Genomic DNA, 17,814 nt, shown 5'->3' on the forward strand with positions numbered 1-17,814 from the left:
ATATATATATATATACACATACACACACACACACACATTCATTCTTTTTAGCAAGAAAACATTCTGCTAAACATTGCGTGTGTCTTAAATTCAGGAGACAGGGCAGCCCAACACATGTGCTCGACTGCTCAGTGAACAGTGCAGCTACTGTACAGCTGCACAGTCCTCTTCCTTCTCCTGTCAGACACTGATCAGTGCCGGGCAGGAGAGGAATATGGAGGTCATGTGCACCTCCAGATTCCAGCATGTCAAAGCCCCTGGAAACTTCAGGACCTTCAGTGATGTCATAGCCATGTGATTAGTCATATGACTGTGAGGAGTTTGCATACAGATACTACATGTAGAAATAACCAGTATTAAAATGCGTGTCTGTATGTATGTATGTATGTATGTAATACAGCTGTTGGTGTATGGTGATATAGCAGCAGTGTGTGTGTTTACTCTTGTAAATCTACACCAATTCATTACTAATGTAATAAATTTCCAAATAATATGACCTCAATTATTGGTTTACAAGGCAAATATATGGCACCAGAAAACTGCCAAATAGTGTAAAGAGGAGCGTCATAAAGGTTATCAGAACAGTCATACAGGGTAAACAGAAAAAAGCTATACAAAAAACAGAGGGACACAAATAACCCAGCAATACAAGGCTGCACAAAGTCTTCCTTACTGTCTCATACAGTGATGGTATAACGGTGCTATATAATTCCAAGTTCCCATACTATTAGGCCAAGCAGCTTTTGCAAACAGTCCTAAACAGAAGGAACTCATACTGTAAAGACTCTTCCAGACTATTTTAATGAGGTTTTACATCATAAACCAAAGTAAAATTTCTTTTACTTGTGATCAGCTATTATTGAGAACCCATGTCTGTCTGTCATTTACCAGTAACTTTCTATTTGTATATTTACTTTTGTGTATATGTTTTAATACATTACATACAAAAAGATATTTGGCTTGTTGGTGAAACTTATGGAAAGCTTGAAAAGTTCCCCATACAGTGATACATTATCATGAAAGTAGGGCATTGACGTAAAAGGATGCAATGGCGATTTCCTCATCTCAAACAATTTGTTGAAACAGAAGCCAACAACAGTGGTGGGTATACCCCAACAAAAAATGTCAGTGTCGTAATAACTTGATATGAGCCCTTGAGAATCACTTAGATCTTGACAATAACGTCTCATGCTTTTCACAAGTCAACTTATTGTCTGCATAAGATTGCACCCCAATCTTTTTGATTGGCAGGCCTCAGGTCATGGAGGTTCTGGGGTACTGAATTATGAGCCTCTACACGGCAACTCAGCTGATCCCATAAGTTTTCTATGAGAATGAGGTCTGGAGAAATTGCAGGCTACTCCATTTGAGGTCCCTCAGTCTTCAGCAGCCATTGTCGTCCATGAAAAAGGAATAAGGCATGTGTTGTACATGCAGGGACACAATCACATGATTAATGATGTAATTCAACTAGTATGGGCTTGTCCCTGTACCATTAGGAAAGTTTAGGGCAGTTCTGTATTGACTAGACACACCTGGACACACTGTAATCCCACCACCAAGCACCACCTAACAAGCTCCTTGATTGGGCAAAAAGTACTGAGACACTGAACAGGTGGACATGTGCATTTAAAAGTTTAGAGAAGGTCACATTAAATTCACCTGTATAGGTTAGAGTCAATTTCAGGTTCATCCTAAAGTTTCCCCTGCTAGCAAAATATTCCTTTCTGTGAGTAGTATATACTGCCTTAGGGCTCGGCCACACTAGCGTTTTTCTTTGTTTCTAACGGATCCGTCTATATTAATTAAACGGATGAGCATAAACGGATGAGCAGACTGATGCAAACTGATTGCAAAACGTTCATCTTTTTTTAATGGTCCGTTTGTATTTTGGCTAAAAAAACTGACTTTTGTACATCAGTTTGCATCCGTTTGCATCAGTCAGCATCCGTTTTTCTATCCGTTTATTTTTCTTCTTTGGTTTTTTGCTGCTTCTGCGCATGCTCAGTGCAAAAACGGATGAAAAAAACGGATGTAAACGGAAATACCTTCCGTTTTAGATCCGTCCTCATTGACTACAATGTAAAAAAAAAAACGGAAGTGCACTTTCCGTTCGTGATCCGTTTAAGCGGAAAGAAAAACACTGCAAACACTATTTTTTCTTCCGTTCAAAAAAACGGATCTTGAACGGATTGCATGCAAACGGAGCACAATTAGGGCAAACGGAGCACACTAATATATCATGGGAGTCTATGGGGATTTTAACGGATCCAACAGTTTCCGTTTTGCTTACTCCAAAACGGAAAAGGTAGACGGAATGGTGCCGGATGTGATGTGAATGTAGCCTAAGTGCAGAGATAATCTGAGTACTTGATAAATATTAAAATATTATCCTTCCTTTTTTATAGTCTAATTTTGTAGAAACAAAATTACACACACACTCATATACACCTACGCATACATCTGTCTGTATAAAATCAGAATGATGAAATTTGGAGGAACAGCAGCAGGCCTCACTATTTCACAGTACAAGCATTTCTGCCTCTTCACTTGAAAATATGAAGCACGTAACAAGGTAAAATTTAACTACAACTATCTGAAGGAGAAAAGATTGAAATATAACTTAATCATCTTTTGATTAAATGTCTGCATGATGTATTCTGGCATGCCCAATAATATTGTCATTTTACAACACAAGCTCAGCTTATGAATTCATCTTTTTAAGCCACAAAACATTGGTTGACCTTGAAATGCAAGCCATTCAAGCATATATGCTCATTTCCCTACCTTAACATGGTAGATAATAAATAAATTTTATAACTGAAAGCAACAGCGAGAACTGCTTTTCATTGTAAAGAGAGGGCAGAGCACCGCCTGACACTTTTTCCTTACTCTCATAAAATTATTCCTTCATATCACTGGCAGAAGCAACCTGGTCATTGACCAGTTAGAATTTAAAGGGTTCCTGTTGTTATAATTTTCAGAATCTAAACCAACAGGGCATGTGGTATAAAGTAACTTTGCAATTTACATTAATATTTATTTATTAGGTATCATGCTTTAAAACAAATCTATACTTACTTGTATCCAGGTCCAGTCTGCTGAAGGCAGCTTTTTAGTCCTGTGCTGGTTGTAAAGACTAAACACAGGAAGTTCTGACCAGTACAGTGTGTCATGACTCAAAGTGTCCATCAATCACATGCCTGGCTTCTCTTTGAGGGCACAGATAACCTGGACTTCCTGTATTTTGTCTCTTTTTTCAACCAGCACAAGACTACAAAGCTGCCTTCTGGAGACTGGACCTAGATTTCAAGTATAGCTTTGTTTTAAACCATGATATAAAAAAACAACCCTTTCCCCTCAATTGGTAATCAAAATGAATTGTTGCAGATTTTGCCGTGGAAACTGCAGATCCACAACTTCAATTTTTTTATTGTTATTTAGTGTTTATCATCAGGCTCTGCACCAAAATTTGCAATGGTAAATCCACAACAAGATCTATAGAACTGAAAACAGCACACTTTTGAGTCTTACACTGAAAGCACTTATGTTTTGGGAAATGGACCAAATAAAGCCAATTAGGATAAGAACAGTTCATTAAAATCAATGTGTGCGCCGGAAACAATTTGTGAATATACAGCCTGACAGAGACTTAATATGCATGTAAAGAAACACACAGCACAAAAGGCTTCCTTTTAGCCTGCTGTAAGTTTAATTTGTTTCCAATTTCAGCGCATATATATGTACAATTCCATAGCAAGAAAATAAAGCATTGGTAGCGGCACAAAGTCTTTCAATGCGTCCTGATTCAGCTCATGGCACTCTTCACAGAGGAGAGATGAATCCCAGCATGTCCATGATATTTACACAATGTTTCAGGAGCTGTCGCTTTCTTTGTCACTCCTACAAGTGTTACTTATCACCATTAAATATACAACAGCCTCTTGCGACATCTTACATCTGTTAAAAAGTAGAAAAGTAGAGAATGTATCTTAATCATAGAACACCAATCTAAACATCAAATGGAGCATGCCGTTTATATACAAATATCTTATTTATAGAAATACTTTGAAATTACAATTCTCATTTAGTCCCTTTGGGCTCAATACCTCCATTTCCTGAATCCAGAATACTTTGTGCTGCAGTAACCTTTTTTGTACTAGTCCACTATCTATATCCTCCGCCTCTCTTAAAGGGGTTGTCCGGCGATAAAAAATTATTCACAGAATAACACACATTACAAAGTTATACAACTTTGTAATGTATGTTATGTCTGTGAATGGCCCCCTTCCCCGTGTCCCACCACCCCCCACCCGTGTACCCGGAAGTGTGGTGCGCTATACATACCTGTCACGTGCCGACCACGGTCTCTGATCCTCAGCAGTGACGTCTTCTTCGGGCGGCCAGCGGATCTTCCCGAGTGCTGGCCGCCCTCTGCAGCGTCATCCGAAGCTCAGCCGCGATTGGCTGAGCATAACTGTGCTCAGCCAATCGCGGCTGAGCAGCTGATGATGCGGCCACGTCATCAGCTGCTCAGCTGGGATTGGCTGAGCACAGTTATGCTCAGCCAATCGCGGCTGAGCTTCGGATGACGCTGCAGAGGGCGGCCAGCACTCGGGAAGATCCGCTGGCCGCCCGAAGAAGACGTCACTGCTGAGGATCGGAGACCGTGGTCGGCACGTGACAGGTATGTATAGCGCACCACACTTCCGGGTACACGGGTGGTGGGACACGGGGAAGGGGGCCATTCACAGACATAACATACATTACAAAGTTGTATAACTTTGTAATGTGTGTTATTCTGTGAATAATTTTTTATCGCCGGACAACCCCTTTAATGGTGCGTTCACACCTACAGGATCTGCAGCTGATTTTCTGCAGCAGATTTCATTTAAATAACTGAACACAGCATCAAATCTGCTGCAGATGCTGTAGGTGTGAACGCACCCTGACACTAACCATCTCAAATCGCTTACCCTATGGGTCACATTGGTGGAAATGCCTCACAGCACTAGTTTCTCTCATATGCATGTTCTTTTTTTTTTCTTTTCTGAGCATAATTACGTATCACACTATGATGTTTGTTAATTCTTACTTTCACAGATCGCATTATCTAGTCTATATACACTTAGCACATCCTTTGATTTTAACCAGAATCCCCTTTGTGGGTGCATGACCTGATCACCCTTAAGTATTGCATTGCAATCATGGAAATGCGGCAGTTTTTTTAGCCCTCAAAAATCTCTGTCTGGAGGTTTCCCCCTTGCAAACGTTTGTTCTCACCGGGTAGGTTACTGCAGCACAAAAAAAGAACATATAATAGATATGGAGAAACTAGTGTGAGGCATTTCCACCAATGTGACCATAGGGTAAGCGATTTGAGATGGTTAGTATTAGAAGATATGGAGGCAAGAGAAAATGGACAGATACAAAGAAGGTTACTGCAGCGCAAAGTATTCTGGATTCAGAACATGGAGGCATTGGGCCCAAAGGGACTAAATGAGAATTGTAATTTTAAAGTATTTCTATAAATAAGATATTTGTATAAAAATGGCATGCACTGTTTGATGTTTAGATTGGTGTTCAAAGATTATGAAACATACTGGAGATGTTGTGGTCAATTTCTTCTCTATGAACAGCGTCCGAAGTGCCATGAGCTGAATCAGGAAGTATTGAAAGAGTCACTGTCGTATTTTTTTTTTTTTTTTTCAGAAATCAATAGTCCCCCCCCCCCCTCCCTCCTCTTTTCCATCCACTGCAAAAAATCAGGAAATTGTGACTTGTTGCATCAGACATACCCAGTCTGGTCTATAGAGAGGGGAGGGGGAGGAGGGAGTTAGCCGACAGCAGAAAGCTGATACCAGAGGATTACAGGCACAGAGCTGGATGACAGCTGTAATCAGGGGTCAGAGAGGTCAGTGCTGACTGTCAGAGGAGATAAAGGGTGATGTATTTGTAGATTAACTCTTTGTTGTCCTGTTTTGGTCTTTTATTTATCTTTCTCTATAGGAGAACAATGAAGACGGGGTGAGAGCTTCAAACTGCTTTTTCATGATAAAAATGCATTTTTCCGCTAATAACCCCAATTACAAAGTTTCTTAAAATCGCCTGGACTATTGATTTCTGCAAAAAAAAAAAAAAAAAAAAATCACGACTGAAAGACTTTGTGCCACTACCAATTCACTGGTTCTGTTTAATTTTTTTATATGGAATTGTAAATATATAATCATCTAGGATCCTATTCATGCTAAGACCTAAAACACGGTGTGAAAGAAGCCTTACTTTACAAATGTATCCTCTATTGCTCATGGTTTGTCCATAAACATATACATCTAGTCACAAACAGGTGCACCATTTTGAGATCCTTACTAATGTTAAAAACTCACAAGTCTGTTTTCAGCAACACAGAATGTTATCTAACAGAATCGTTAAACATTTCATCACAGTCACAACTTCCTAATTATGTTCTCATCAATCTGTGAAGATTTTTTTTTAACTTGTTCTAGATTATTTGTATCAGTCTGTTCCCAATGCCAGAATAGATTGAATAATAATAATAATAATAATAATAATAATAATAATAATAATAATAATAATAATAATAATAATAATAATAATAATAAACTATTTATTTATGTTATATAGACAGTATTCAAACTTCATGCCATACTGGCCACTGTCCTTTCAAACCACCTCCCTCCATTCAGTCTAGATCAGTGCTTCTTAATTCAAGTCCACATGGCCCACAAACAGATCACAGGTGATAAAATTATACTCAGTGCTTAAGGGTCCCTTTTATACACACACACACACACACAGATATCTGACAGATTTTTTTAAGCCAAAGCCAGGAACAGACTATAAACAGAGAACAGGTAATAAAGGTAATACTGATATTTCTTCACTTTTCATATCCATTGCTGGCTTTGGCTTCAAAAATCTGTTGGTGTGTAAAATTCAAATACCTGTGTGTGTAAAAGGACCCTTAGGCATTATACACAGGTGTTCTTTGTATGTGATGTCCTTAAAACATGACCTGGTGGTGTGCCATAAGGACTGTAATTAAGAAGCACTGGTCTAGGTAATTCCTAACATATCTGAATTCACTTCATTTGACTCCATTTGACTCATGACTTCTTATATCTTTGCCACTATGTGTTTCCTTTCGCTGAAATCTGCTGCCTACTTCCAGTTGTTAGAAGAACCCCATGTGGGGCAAAGCTTACCTAATGTGCTGAACAAGTGCTGCTTGGGAGCCACATGAATAGGCATTATTGCTGTTTTACTCCTTAATAATTTTAAATCAGAGTTTTATTCTTTTGGTGATTTTTCTATATTTTGTTATGTGATTCTTGGTTTCGAAAGGCTGGCTATAGTGGGTATAATTTTTAAATAAAATTGGCTCTGTAACGTCACGGCCTGTGAAGCCATTGAGCAGGGAGCGGAGTCTAAGGGGCTGCTGCTTTCATCAGAGCTCACCGCAAGGTAGAATGGACATGCTGCCTCAGGTGACCCCCAGATCACCACCCCTGGCTTGGCTTGCCAGCAGAGGCAGGCTAGGTGCAGCTTGAGACACGTAGAAGGCAGGCAAAAGGCAGGCAGGACCGCAGCAGGACTCACATCTGGAACCAGGGTGGGAGTCAAAGGGCGGGTTCACACTACGGAATTCTCGCGGACAATGTCCGCGGAATTCAGTCAGCTGTCCGCCCGCACGGGCACGCGCTTTTCCGCCGGCTCCATAAACACCATTCTATGGGCCGGCGTATTCCGCGATCCGCTAAAAGAAGTGACATGACACTTCTTTCAGCGTATAGCTGCATACGCCGGCCCATGGAACGGCGCCCAGATGTGCGGGCGGACAGCCGACGGAATTCCGCGGACATTGTCCGCGAGAATTCCGTAGTGTGAACCCGCCCAAAGGCTGGAACCACACACAGCAATGACGAGCAGGAACCACAGGCAGGAGAGCTGGAACTGCAACACTAAGAGGTTAGCATGCAGAGTCTCTAACAAAGAGGCCAGATTCACTGGCATTGGCACTTTAAAAATAAAGCACCTGGCAGTCGGTCAGAAGCATGGACAGAAGCACAGCAGGGGGCAAAGCGAAGGGTGGTGCCGGGCCCCTGCACATGGGCTTCACTTCATAATAATAGGGTCTCCAAAAGGCATTGCTATTCAATCAATCACTGGCTAAAATGGGACACCACTGTGTCCAGTTTTTTTTAGTAGTTGTATGAATGGCGAGTGTGAGTGTTTATGCAGGTGTACAGAGGGTGTCTGGAATGTGTACAGTGTGCAGTGTGGGTGGAATGTATGCAGGTTGGTTATTGCCTTGGGTGCCAAAAAAAACTTTGCAGTCACATGCTGCACAAAGCTGTAGTGGCCATGTAGATGTATATCATGTCATCACTGCATGGAAATATACAAAGACTGGAGGGGACCACCAGAGTGTTGGTGAGTAAACCTTAGTTTTTTACTGTAGTTTTCTAGGTAAGCTATTGGGCAACCTCATTAAGATGTTTAAAGGGTTAATATACATTTTAGCTATTTACTAATACAGAATTAGAAAACTTGGTTTAGAATATATGTCCCACCGTTAATTTTTCCATTAGCACGCATTTTAGCACATTTTCAGTCTTTGGTGGAGATTGCACAAGCTGCAAAGTTGAGGTGTCAAAATATTCATTTCAGTTAGTTATCATTAGATAGTAACACTCCATTTGCTAATTTTGTGTTAGGGTGGGGATTGAGCATGAAACAGTGGCTGAAAAATACGGACTTTGTTAAGCTCATTCCCCTCTCCATCTTAAAAACACTTGGCTGAGTATAGATGTGCTTTGCTGACAACTACTAAAAGTGTACAGTATAGCACTTTTTAGGCTTTGAAGAAGATGGTCTAAAGTTTAAATCTAATTTCCAGATAGAGTCAGACAGTCAGAGTCTGAAAGGACAGACAGAAAGAAAAGGATGCATAGAAAGAGCTTCCTTAAATCCAACACCATGCATTTAACCTGTAACAGCCTTTTCACGCATTCTGTTGTCTGTTGTTGTAGATCCCTTCCGGATAGATTACGAGCACCAAGGAGACAATGAATAGGATGCTACTTCTACAGAACAAGTATAATGCTGACCTCACACATAAGAAAGCTGTGGTCTAATAGGTGCAAAGCAGTAAGCCCCTGAAAGAAAACAGGATCAGACAAAATAATATCCAATATTCATGATCCTTTCCCCCCAGTCATCAGTCTTGCATAATATGTAATCAGACAAAATTTAAAGTATATGGCTAGCTCAGGGGTTTCTAGTATTACTATTATTTTCTAATACCTTTGACAGTCTTCTTGTTGCCAAGTAATGGTAGATGTTCTGAGTTCCGTGATAACTAGCATAAATTTTCTTGAATTCTGGATTTTAGATACATTTGTTAATTCCATTTATAACTAAATTGTGCAGGGTGGTATACCTATTACACTCTGCAATCGATATCGAATTATGTACATAAACATGAAAAAAAAGTCATATTGTAGAGAGAATAAAGAGGTATAACAGTTTTTACAATGATTAATTTCTGGGGCCATATAAAAACAAGAAAAAAACTATACTTACCTATTCCTAGTCCCATGCATGTTCCACTGCAGATCGGCTTCCAGTCTTCTGCTACTCCTTGTCTTTGATCCGCTTCAGAAATGAGAGTTTGGGCAGGACCTGCCTACTCAGCCAATCACTGGCCGAGATAGGACACAACTGCCCTGCTTGATTCCACAACATTGGTTCTACAACATTAATACATATATGTTGTAGAAATATGTGTCTCTTTACTACGCTGAATATCAATACAGATGCAGTAAGTTTGGTCTTAACGTACAAGGTTACAATGAGGAAAATAAAGAAAGCTAATGTTAGGCGAGGAATAATAAAATAAAAACTGTTATCGCAATCCATAAATTGTTCTCATACTTATGACATAAATAACTGCATTCTTACCTTAGGAAGCGTTCATATAAATGTCCAGATGCAACAGAGAAGATATTTAGAACGTCTGATTTCTTTTCTTTGGATTCAATGTTTGTTGCCCCAGTAAAACTGAACAAAAAAAAAAATGCATTTTACCTTTTGAAAATAAGAATTAGGTAGTTGAGTTTGCACATGTTTAATTTTCTGTGAGAGAAACCAGTGCTTTTTAACATTCCTGTTAGTGTTTATCAAGATATTAGGCATTGCCCCAATAACACAATGTCCTCCAAGCTAATGAAATGTTTGTTAGATCCGCACACAAAGCCCAAACGTGGATAGCACTACGGATCTGTGAATGTGGCCTTAGTGGTTTGTGCTCCAGACCTTTTAATCTGCCCAATTCACAAACATAAATTCATCTCTCCCTGTCATATTACAAATAAAGGGAGCTGCATTCCCATTACAGTCACAGTTTCTACTGTAAATCACATACACTCCCCCTCTCCTCTCAGTACGCACTGCTTAACTGAGTGTGGAGGCTGCTATAATCACAGGACTTTACTAGCTAACAAGGTTCCTCCACAGACACAGCTTGCAATTTCCTGTTTGGGCAAAAGTGGAAAAAAAAAATGAGAGTCCTCAGTAGTTGATACCTTTTATTGACTAACTGAAAAAGATAATGACAAAATGTAAGCTTTCCTGGCTACAGTACTAGGCCTCTTCATCAGACATGTAGCCTCGAAAGCCACTGGCTAGCAAGGTACATAGATGCTTTTACTTAACTGCTTGGGCATGACATTCAAGTAATTTTAGTTCCACCTATCTGTTCCTGCAGCAGAAATATGCAATAAGAAAGTAAAGGGCCGCAGTAATTTAAAAAGAAAATGTCACCGCCCCTTATGGTCTGTTTACATAGTGATTTATCGGACAGATTTTTGAAGCCAAAGCCAGGAATGGATTTAAGAACAGGAGAAATCTCAATCTTTCCTCTATGACCTGTTCTGTTTATAGTCTGTTCCTGGCTTTGGTTTAAAAAATCTGTCAGATAAATCTCTGTGTAAACACACTATCACACATGCAGTTCTCAGCACCATCCACAAGCTTAGATTCTGCACATTTGGTATATACCTGTATAAAACTTGCCATATTTTATCAGTGGACAGTGTCAGCGAGGCAGGCTTCACAGCAATTGGGCCCTCTCCCCAGTCAGGAGATGGAGCCCAACTGGAGTGAAGCTTTGCCTAGGTGACACTGTTAACCGATTAAATGAAGCGAGAGTAAGGGGAAAAGGGTTTGACAGTCACTTTTAGGGTACGTTCACACTTACCAGATCCGCAGCAGATTTCATTTAAATAACTGAACACAGTATCAAATCTGCACTATCAAATCTGCTGCAGATCTGCTGCGGATCCTGTAGGTGTGAACAGGGCCGCTTCTGCCATGAGGCGGAATGAGTATTCCGCCTTAGGTGGCAGATTCTGCGGGCATGCAGGGGGCGGCAGATAGCCGCCCTGCAGCCGCTCACTTGTCCTGCGGCAGCCGTCCGGTCCCGCCACCAACGCTCACCGATGTCCCCTGCCACGCTGTCAAGTCAGCAGCTTTCATGGTCCTCCAGCAAGTCGTGAGTGCCCGGGGTCAGTGGGAGCCGCGATGAGCTGGGACAGCGGTTATCGTTGGTGGCGGATGGCGGCGATGACAGCCGCTGACTGACGGCGCGGGAGCGCGGCAGGGGACAGCGGTGAGCTTTGGCGGCGGGAGTGCTGCGGCAGGACAGGTGAGCGGATGCAGAGCTGGAGCGCGCGCGGGGGGGCGGGGGTGTTCTTTGTATACGGGGGTGCCGGGTACGCATTGTGGTCTGGGGGGGGGGGGTCGGGAGCCAGTGAGGGGGCGGCCGCCTGCGGTTTGCCTCAGGCGGCGGAGACCCCAGAATCGGCCCTGGGTGTGAACGCACCCTAAGACTGAAATAATGAAAATTAAAATATTCTCCTACATGCCCTCTTCTTCGGTGTTCTTTTATATCTATAAAACCCAACCACGCCCCCCACCCCCTTTAGAACAACTTCCGAAAGCCACAAACACAACTCATAGGCTTGCATTTATCAATTTGCCCCCATCAAATGCTAACTTCCCTGTCATTTTCTTCCCACAGACAGAAAGGTGGGAGTTCTGGAAATAAAAAAAAAAAGAATTTCAGAGGATATTCAGCGCATCCACTAATTGAAAAGACCACCAATTTGGTCCAAGTTAGTCTAAAAATCACAGTAAGTTTGTTCTTCTCAGATTTTTTGGTTTAGTTTTGTCCCATAATGGCAGCAATGTACAGTTATATGTGTATGTGTTAGTACAAATGAAATGTTAACCCCTCCACAACTATACACACACATTAATATATATATATATATATATATATATATATTAGAGATGAGCGAATAGTGAAATATTCGATAATTCAAACTTCAATTTGAATAGCTCCCGTTATTCGTATATTCAAACGAATAGCGAATCCCATTATAGTCTATGGGAGTGCACAATTAAACCTCAGAAAATGATGCCAACACCTCTGGAATGCATATGGGACAGTAGGGGAAGCATGCCTGGCTGCATCTAACACTAGTGATGAGCAAACATCCCAATTTTCGTTTCGGATCCTGAACACGAACAAAAAAGTTTGTGATTGGTTCGTGTACGCCGAAGATTCACAAATTACGAACGTAAAGTAGAAGCGTATGTTTCGGTCTAGCGGTACGCACTAGCGTACATATGAGGTCAGGTGCAGTGTAAAATACATAACGAACATTAACGATAACTACAAATCTGTAGCAGCAAGATGACAGGTATTATCTCGGAATCACAGTATACAGCCATATACCGGATATATTATTGTTTTTTACAATAATAAAATGAAAGAGTGGTTCAACTTCTTTACAGGACGCAGACTGCGCAAATCAGTAGTAGCAAGATAACAGGTATTATACAGCCATATACACTATCAGTAGATGTCTGAACACACTGCCTGTCTCATAATAGCTTCTAAATATATGGTTTTTATACTTTTAGCCACTCTGCTGGCAATTGTGAAGGGGTGTATGAAGTATGCTCAGGAGCGGAGTCTGCTCAATACATCCATACACAACCATCTCCTCACATAAATATTTGAATTGTTGCCTATATTTTGTCTGCAGACAAAAATAGGTGAAGGCACCAACAAAAAAAAAACAACAACTGCTGAGCATTAATCACCCCTGAAATTACTGACTAAGCACCTATTTCCCCAAGCCAGACCCTCCCACCTAATGAATATTGGGGTGGCGCTCTGCTTTGTTAAAGGGGTTGGCCACTTTATAGTAAAATAGTTCAGTGTGGGGGCGGAGCCTGACATGGAGGAGACTGGCCGCATGGACTGAGAGCTCCCGCTAGGGCTGACTGAATTTGGGGCCACACTGCTACTATATGGGGCTGACAGAGGAGAACGATGCCTAAGAAGCCGGAGATCGCCCCTACACCGATCTCCAACTACTTCTCCCCCCTTGCTGGCTTACCTGACGATCCTGGGCGTGAGGTGGAGGTCCAGGCGCCATCTTGGCCAGCTGCGCCGACGACGACTCAGCGCCGACTCAGGAGCCAGGTAGACGGGTCCCCGGGGTGCCAGGCGGTGGAGGCAGAGGAACGCACGGGCAGCAGGTGCCTGGATACCGGGAGAGACCGTGACCGCAGCTCGGTAGCAACACAGCCAGAACCAGAAGTGGGCGGCAGCCGGGCGCCATTGCCCGCAGCGCGGCCGGCAGACGCCAGAGAAAGAAGGCCAGGCGGAGTAGCAGGAGAAGGCGCTCTGACCCTCAGAGGGGAGCCGGAAGTGTGTTCTGAGGAGTGTCCCTCAGGGGTGCCTGCACACATTGAGGTGAGAGAGACAGTCAGGCCCCTGCCCGCAGTGAGGGACACCAGGGAGAAGCAACCCCCTCTATTACTGAGCCCTAAAACGGCGTCTATGTCAGCAGCACTGCCGCATCTTACAGATCCTGCGGCGGGGCGACCTCTGCATCTCACAGCCCCAGTCACTCCACCAGCGCTGCAGTGCGCCAAAGCGCCTATAATAGAACGGCACCAGGCACCACAAGTCCCAGCAGGGACTATTACAGACGGCGGGCCTACTCTGACTGTTACCTCCACTGTACAGCCGGTTGCCTTGCTAATTGGAGATTCCCCACCTGTATCGGTCACTACTCCTGGGACGCACTACACCATGGCTGATGTCTCTGGGGACCAAACCCCAGGCCCCTCTATGTCCCTTACAGCGCAATTACATGCAGATACTCCTGACAAGCAACGCATGGAGGCTGCTGCCACCTTGAGAGCACACCCCGAACTGCAGGCCCTGTTGACCTTACTTCCTTCTAAAAAGGAATTGGAGTCAATGGCCTCTGACCTGAAATGTGCTTGGAGGAAAGATTTGGGAGTAGTAAAAGAGGACATATCGTCACTACAGGTGAAAGTGAAAGAACTGGAATAATTTAAGATCATTTCTGATTTGCAAGCAAAGGTTTCTTCTCAGGCTTCCCAGCAGCAATATCTCTATTCTCAGATGGATGATTTAGAGAACCGGAATAGGAGGAATAATATAAGGATCAAAGGCCTGCCTGAAGCTACTCGCCCTCCTGATCTTCTCTCTACGCTAACTGGAATATTTAACATGTTGCTGGGGAAGCCTCCTACTGCTCCGCTGGAAATTGACCGAGCGCACAGAGCACTGCGCCCTCAAAGCTCTGACCCTAGTAAACCTCGGGACGTGATTTGCAGGGTGCATTTTTATGCGGTCAAAGAGGAAATAATGAGACGGGCGCGCCAACTGCCTGAAGTAGACTTTGATGGTGCTAAACTGCATTTCTACCCTGGTGCTAAACTGCATTTCTACCCTGATTTATCCAGACGCACGCTCAGGCTGTGAGGTGCCCTGAAACCACTACTTTCCCACCTGCAATCCCGGAATATCCCTTACAGATGGGGGTTTCCATTCGCCTTAATTGCTCGCCAGGGTGAGACCTCTGCTACATTGCACACTCCGGAAGACTTGGGAGCTTTTCTAACAGCTTTTGATCTTCCTGAAGTATCCCTACCTGAATGGGAGCGGGTGTTGCAGGATCCTAATATCGCTGCAAGGCAGCCTGGCCCCTCCGCAGCGAGAAGGAGATCGCCACCATTCTCCCCTCGCCCGCAGCGGATGCGTCGCAGACAACGCAGCACATCAAGATCAGGCTCTGAACTCTGAACTGGGGCTTCTGCGGTTTATCCGGAATCTCTGATATCTGTCTATGTGCCTTTCTTGGTTTAATGCAATGTTTATGATGTTGACATCCTCTTTAGTGTAGGAACTAATCCCCCTAGTATTTTAAAGTTTGCTTACCCCTATAAATACTGACTTATTATTTTAAAGTGTTTTTTTACAATGTCAGCCCGTGGAATTTTCGGCCTTGTTAGACCATCTTATTTAGTTAACCACCATGTATCTACCCCCAATAGGTACCAAGGTGGGTTCCAACCGCCTAGTAATGGCAGACTTGTTGCTGCTTATGTTAGTTTTTTTGCTACCTCTCTTAAGGTGCTCCTTTGTTTGTCTGATGTTGTTTTCTTTTTCTAGTTTTCTCTCTTTTCCTCACCAGCACGACCCCCTCCTTCTCCCCGGGTTCTCTGGGATCCACCGCTATCTCTGGCCATGGCGCTGATGAATGTTGTGTCCCTGAATGTTTGGGGCTTCAATGTTCCGGAGAAGAGAGCCCAAGTCCTTTATACCATGCATAAGCAAAGAGCCCACTTCAGTCAGGCCAGTATGCCAACTATCTCATCTCGCTATTATCCTACCTGGCATCATAGCAGTAACCCTGATAGTAAGACTAAGGGGGTGGCCGTCTTTTTTTTATAAATCGCTGTCCTGCCAAATCTTGGACACTAAAATGGACCCTTAAGCGTGATTCATCTTTATTAACTGTCGCATAGCTAACAAACCCTATACTGTGGCCAATGTCTACGCCCCAAATTTGAACCAGCACAGTTTCCTAGTTAAAATGTTAGACGAACTGACAATATTCGCTCAGGGCAATATTATCCTGTGCGGCGACTTTAATGTGGCTATATAACCGAGCCTAGACACCTCAACGGGGCACTCATCCCTCTCCCGGGCTAAATTGAATAAAATCCGGAAGGACCTCCATAACCTGCAACTTTGTGATGTGTGGCGGGTACAACACCGCAATGACAGAGATTACTCATTCTACTCCAACCCACATGACAGATATAGCAGGATTGACTATATTTCCATACATCACTATCTCCTGCCTAGAGTGTTTACCACCTCCATTGGCAGTATACTTCACTCAGATCATGCCCCGGTAAAGTGCAGTCTTGCTATGCCAGGCATGCCTCGAGGGGCATATAATTGGAGGTTAAATGAATCTCTGCTGCGGAACCTTGAGTGTCTGACTGAATTGCGCACCACAATTGCGAATTTGCAATCTGACCACGCCGGTGACTCCACCTCAGCTGCAGTGGGACGCCCTGAAGTGTGTTTTGAGAGGGGTTCTTATCAGGCATGGGGCACGCCTTAAGAGGGAGGCGGCTGCTAAGCTGAAGCGCTTATTGAATGAGTTGCATGCGTTGGAGGTTGCACATAAGGCCACGCTACTGGAGGAGACGTATAGAGATGTACTGAGTGTTCGGCATGAACTCACGCTCCTATTAAATAAAAAGCAGCGGAGGTTCCGGCAGATAGGTATGAGCAGGTTTTATGCTGAAGGCAACAAGGCGGGAAGGATGTTGGCGAGAGCCCTAATCGATAAAAGAGCAGCCCTGTATGTCCAATCCATTAAAAGTTGGGATGGTGTGCTTCACCGTCTTACATCTGACATTCTGGCATCGTTTAGGGCCTATTATGAATCGCTGTATAATTTAACTCCCCACCCTGAAGCCATGCCATTCTATAATCAGGAAGACGGATAGAATAATTTGTCGCCAAGACCGCTTCAACCGAATGGTTTGCTGTCTCCCTGGTGTCAGGGTTCGGCATGTGGTGGAAAGGGTGGATAAATTACTTGGGGGGGCTGGGGATGACCCAGCTGTCGTGGTCCATGTGGGAACCAATGACAGGATACAAGGTAGGTGGAGGTCTATTAAAAATAATTTTAGAGAGCTAGGTGCTAAGTTGAAGGGAAGGACCTCCAAGGTTGTATTCTCTGGAATACTGCCTGTGCCATGCGCATCGCAGGAAAGACAGCGGGAGCTTAGGGAGTTAAATGCATGGCTCAAGTCGTGGTGTAGAGAAGAAGGGTTTGGGTTTTTAGAGCACTGGGCTGAATTTTCATTGGGGTACAATCTGTTTTCCGCAGATAATTTGCACCTTAATGGAAGGGGGTCCGCTGTGCTGGGGGAGAGAATCCTAGAAGGGGTGGAGAGGTTTTTAAACTAGGGATGTGGAGGGAGGACAATGTAGTGTGTAATATAGTGGCGGATAGGTTAGAGAGGGGACAGAACATTGAGGTGGGAGGAGGAGGGACCTGTGAGGGGAGGATAAGACCAGTGCATAGGGAGATCCATATGTTGCAGATGAGCAGTGGGGATGATTGTAGCCACAGCACAGTAATAAATCCTAGTTCTTATAATGTAGAGGTTAAACTCAATGGTAATATAAAGTGTATGGTTACTAATGCCAGAAGTCTAGCCAGCAAGATGGGGGAGCTAGAGGCGTTGGTTCTGGAGGAGTCCATTGATGTGGTTGGTGTGACTGAGACATGGCTGGACTCCTCACATGACTGGGCTGTCAATATTCAGGGATTTGCGATGTTCAGAAGGGACCGGGTGGGAAGAAGGGGAGGA

At 43.4% G+C, this 17,814-nt stretch overlaps 1 protein-coding gene across 1 annotated transcript in view; it reads right to left on the reverse strand.

The window, feature by feature from the left end:
• UGGT2 (UDP-glucose glycoprotein glucosyltransferase 2) overlaps nucleotides 1-17,814 on the reverse strand; it is a 218,606-nt gene that overhangs the window by 17,827 nt on the left and 182,965 nt on the right. The window contains exon 32 of the mRNA XM_069970680.1: nucleotides 9,985-10,083. Within this exon, the coding sequence (XP_069826781.1) occupies nucleotides 9,985-10,083 (99 nt within the window). The remainder of the gene's footprint in view (nucleotides 1-9,984; nucleotides 10,084-17,814) is intronic.

Source organism: Dendropsophus ebraccatus, chromosome 5 (assembly GCF_027789765.1).
Source record: "Dendropsophus ebraccatus isolate aDenEbr1 chromosome 5, aDenEbr1.pat, whole genome shotgun sequence".
Lineage (NCBI taxonomy): Eukaryota > Metazoa > Chordata > Amphibia > Anura > Hylidae > Dendropsophus > Dendropsophus ebraccatus.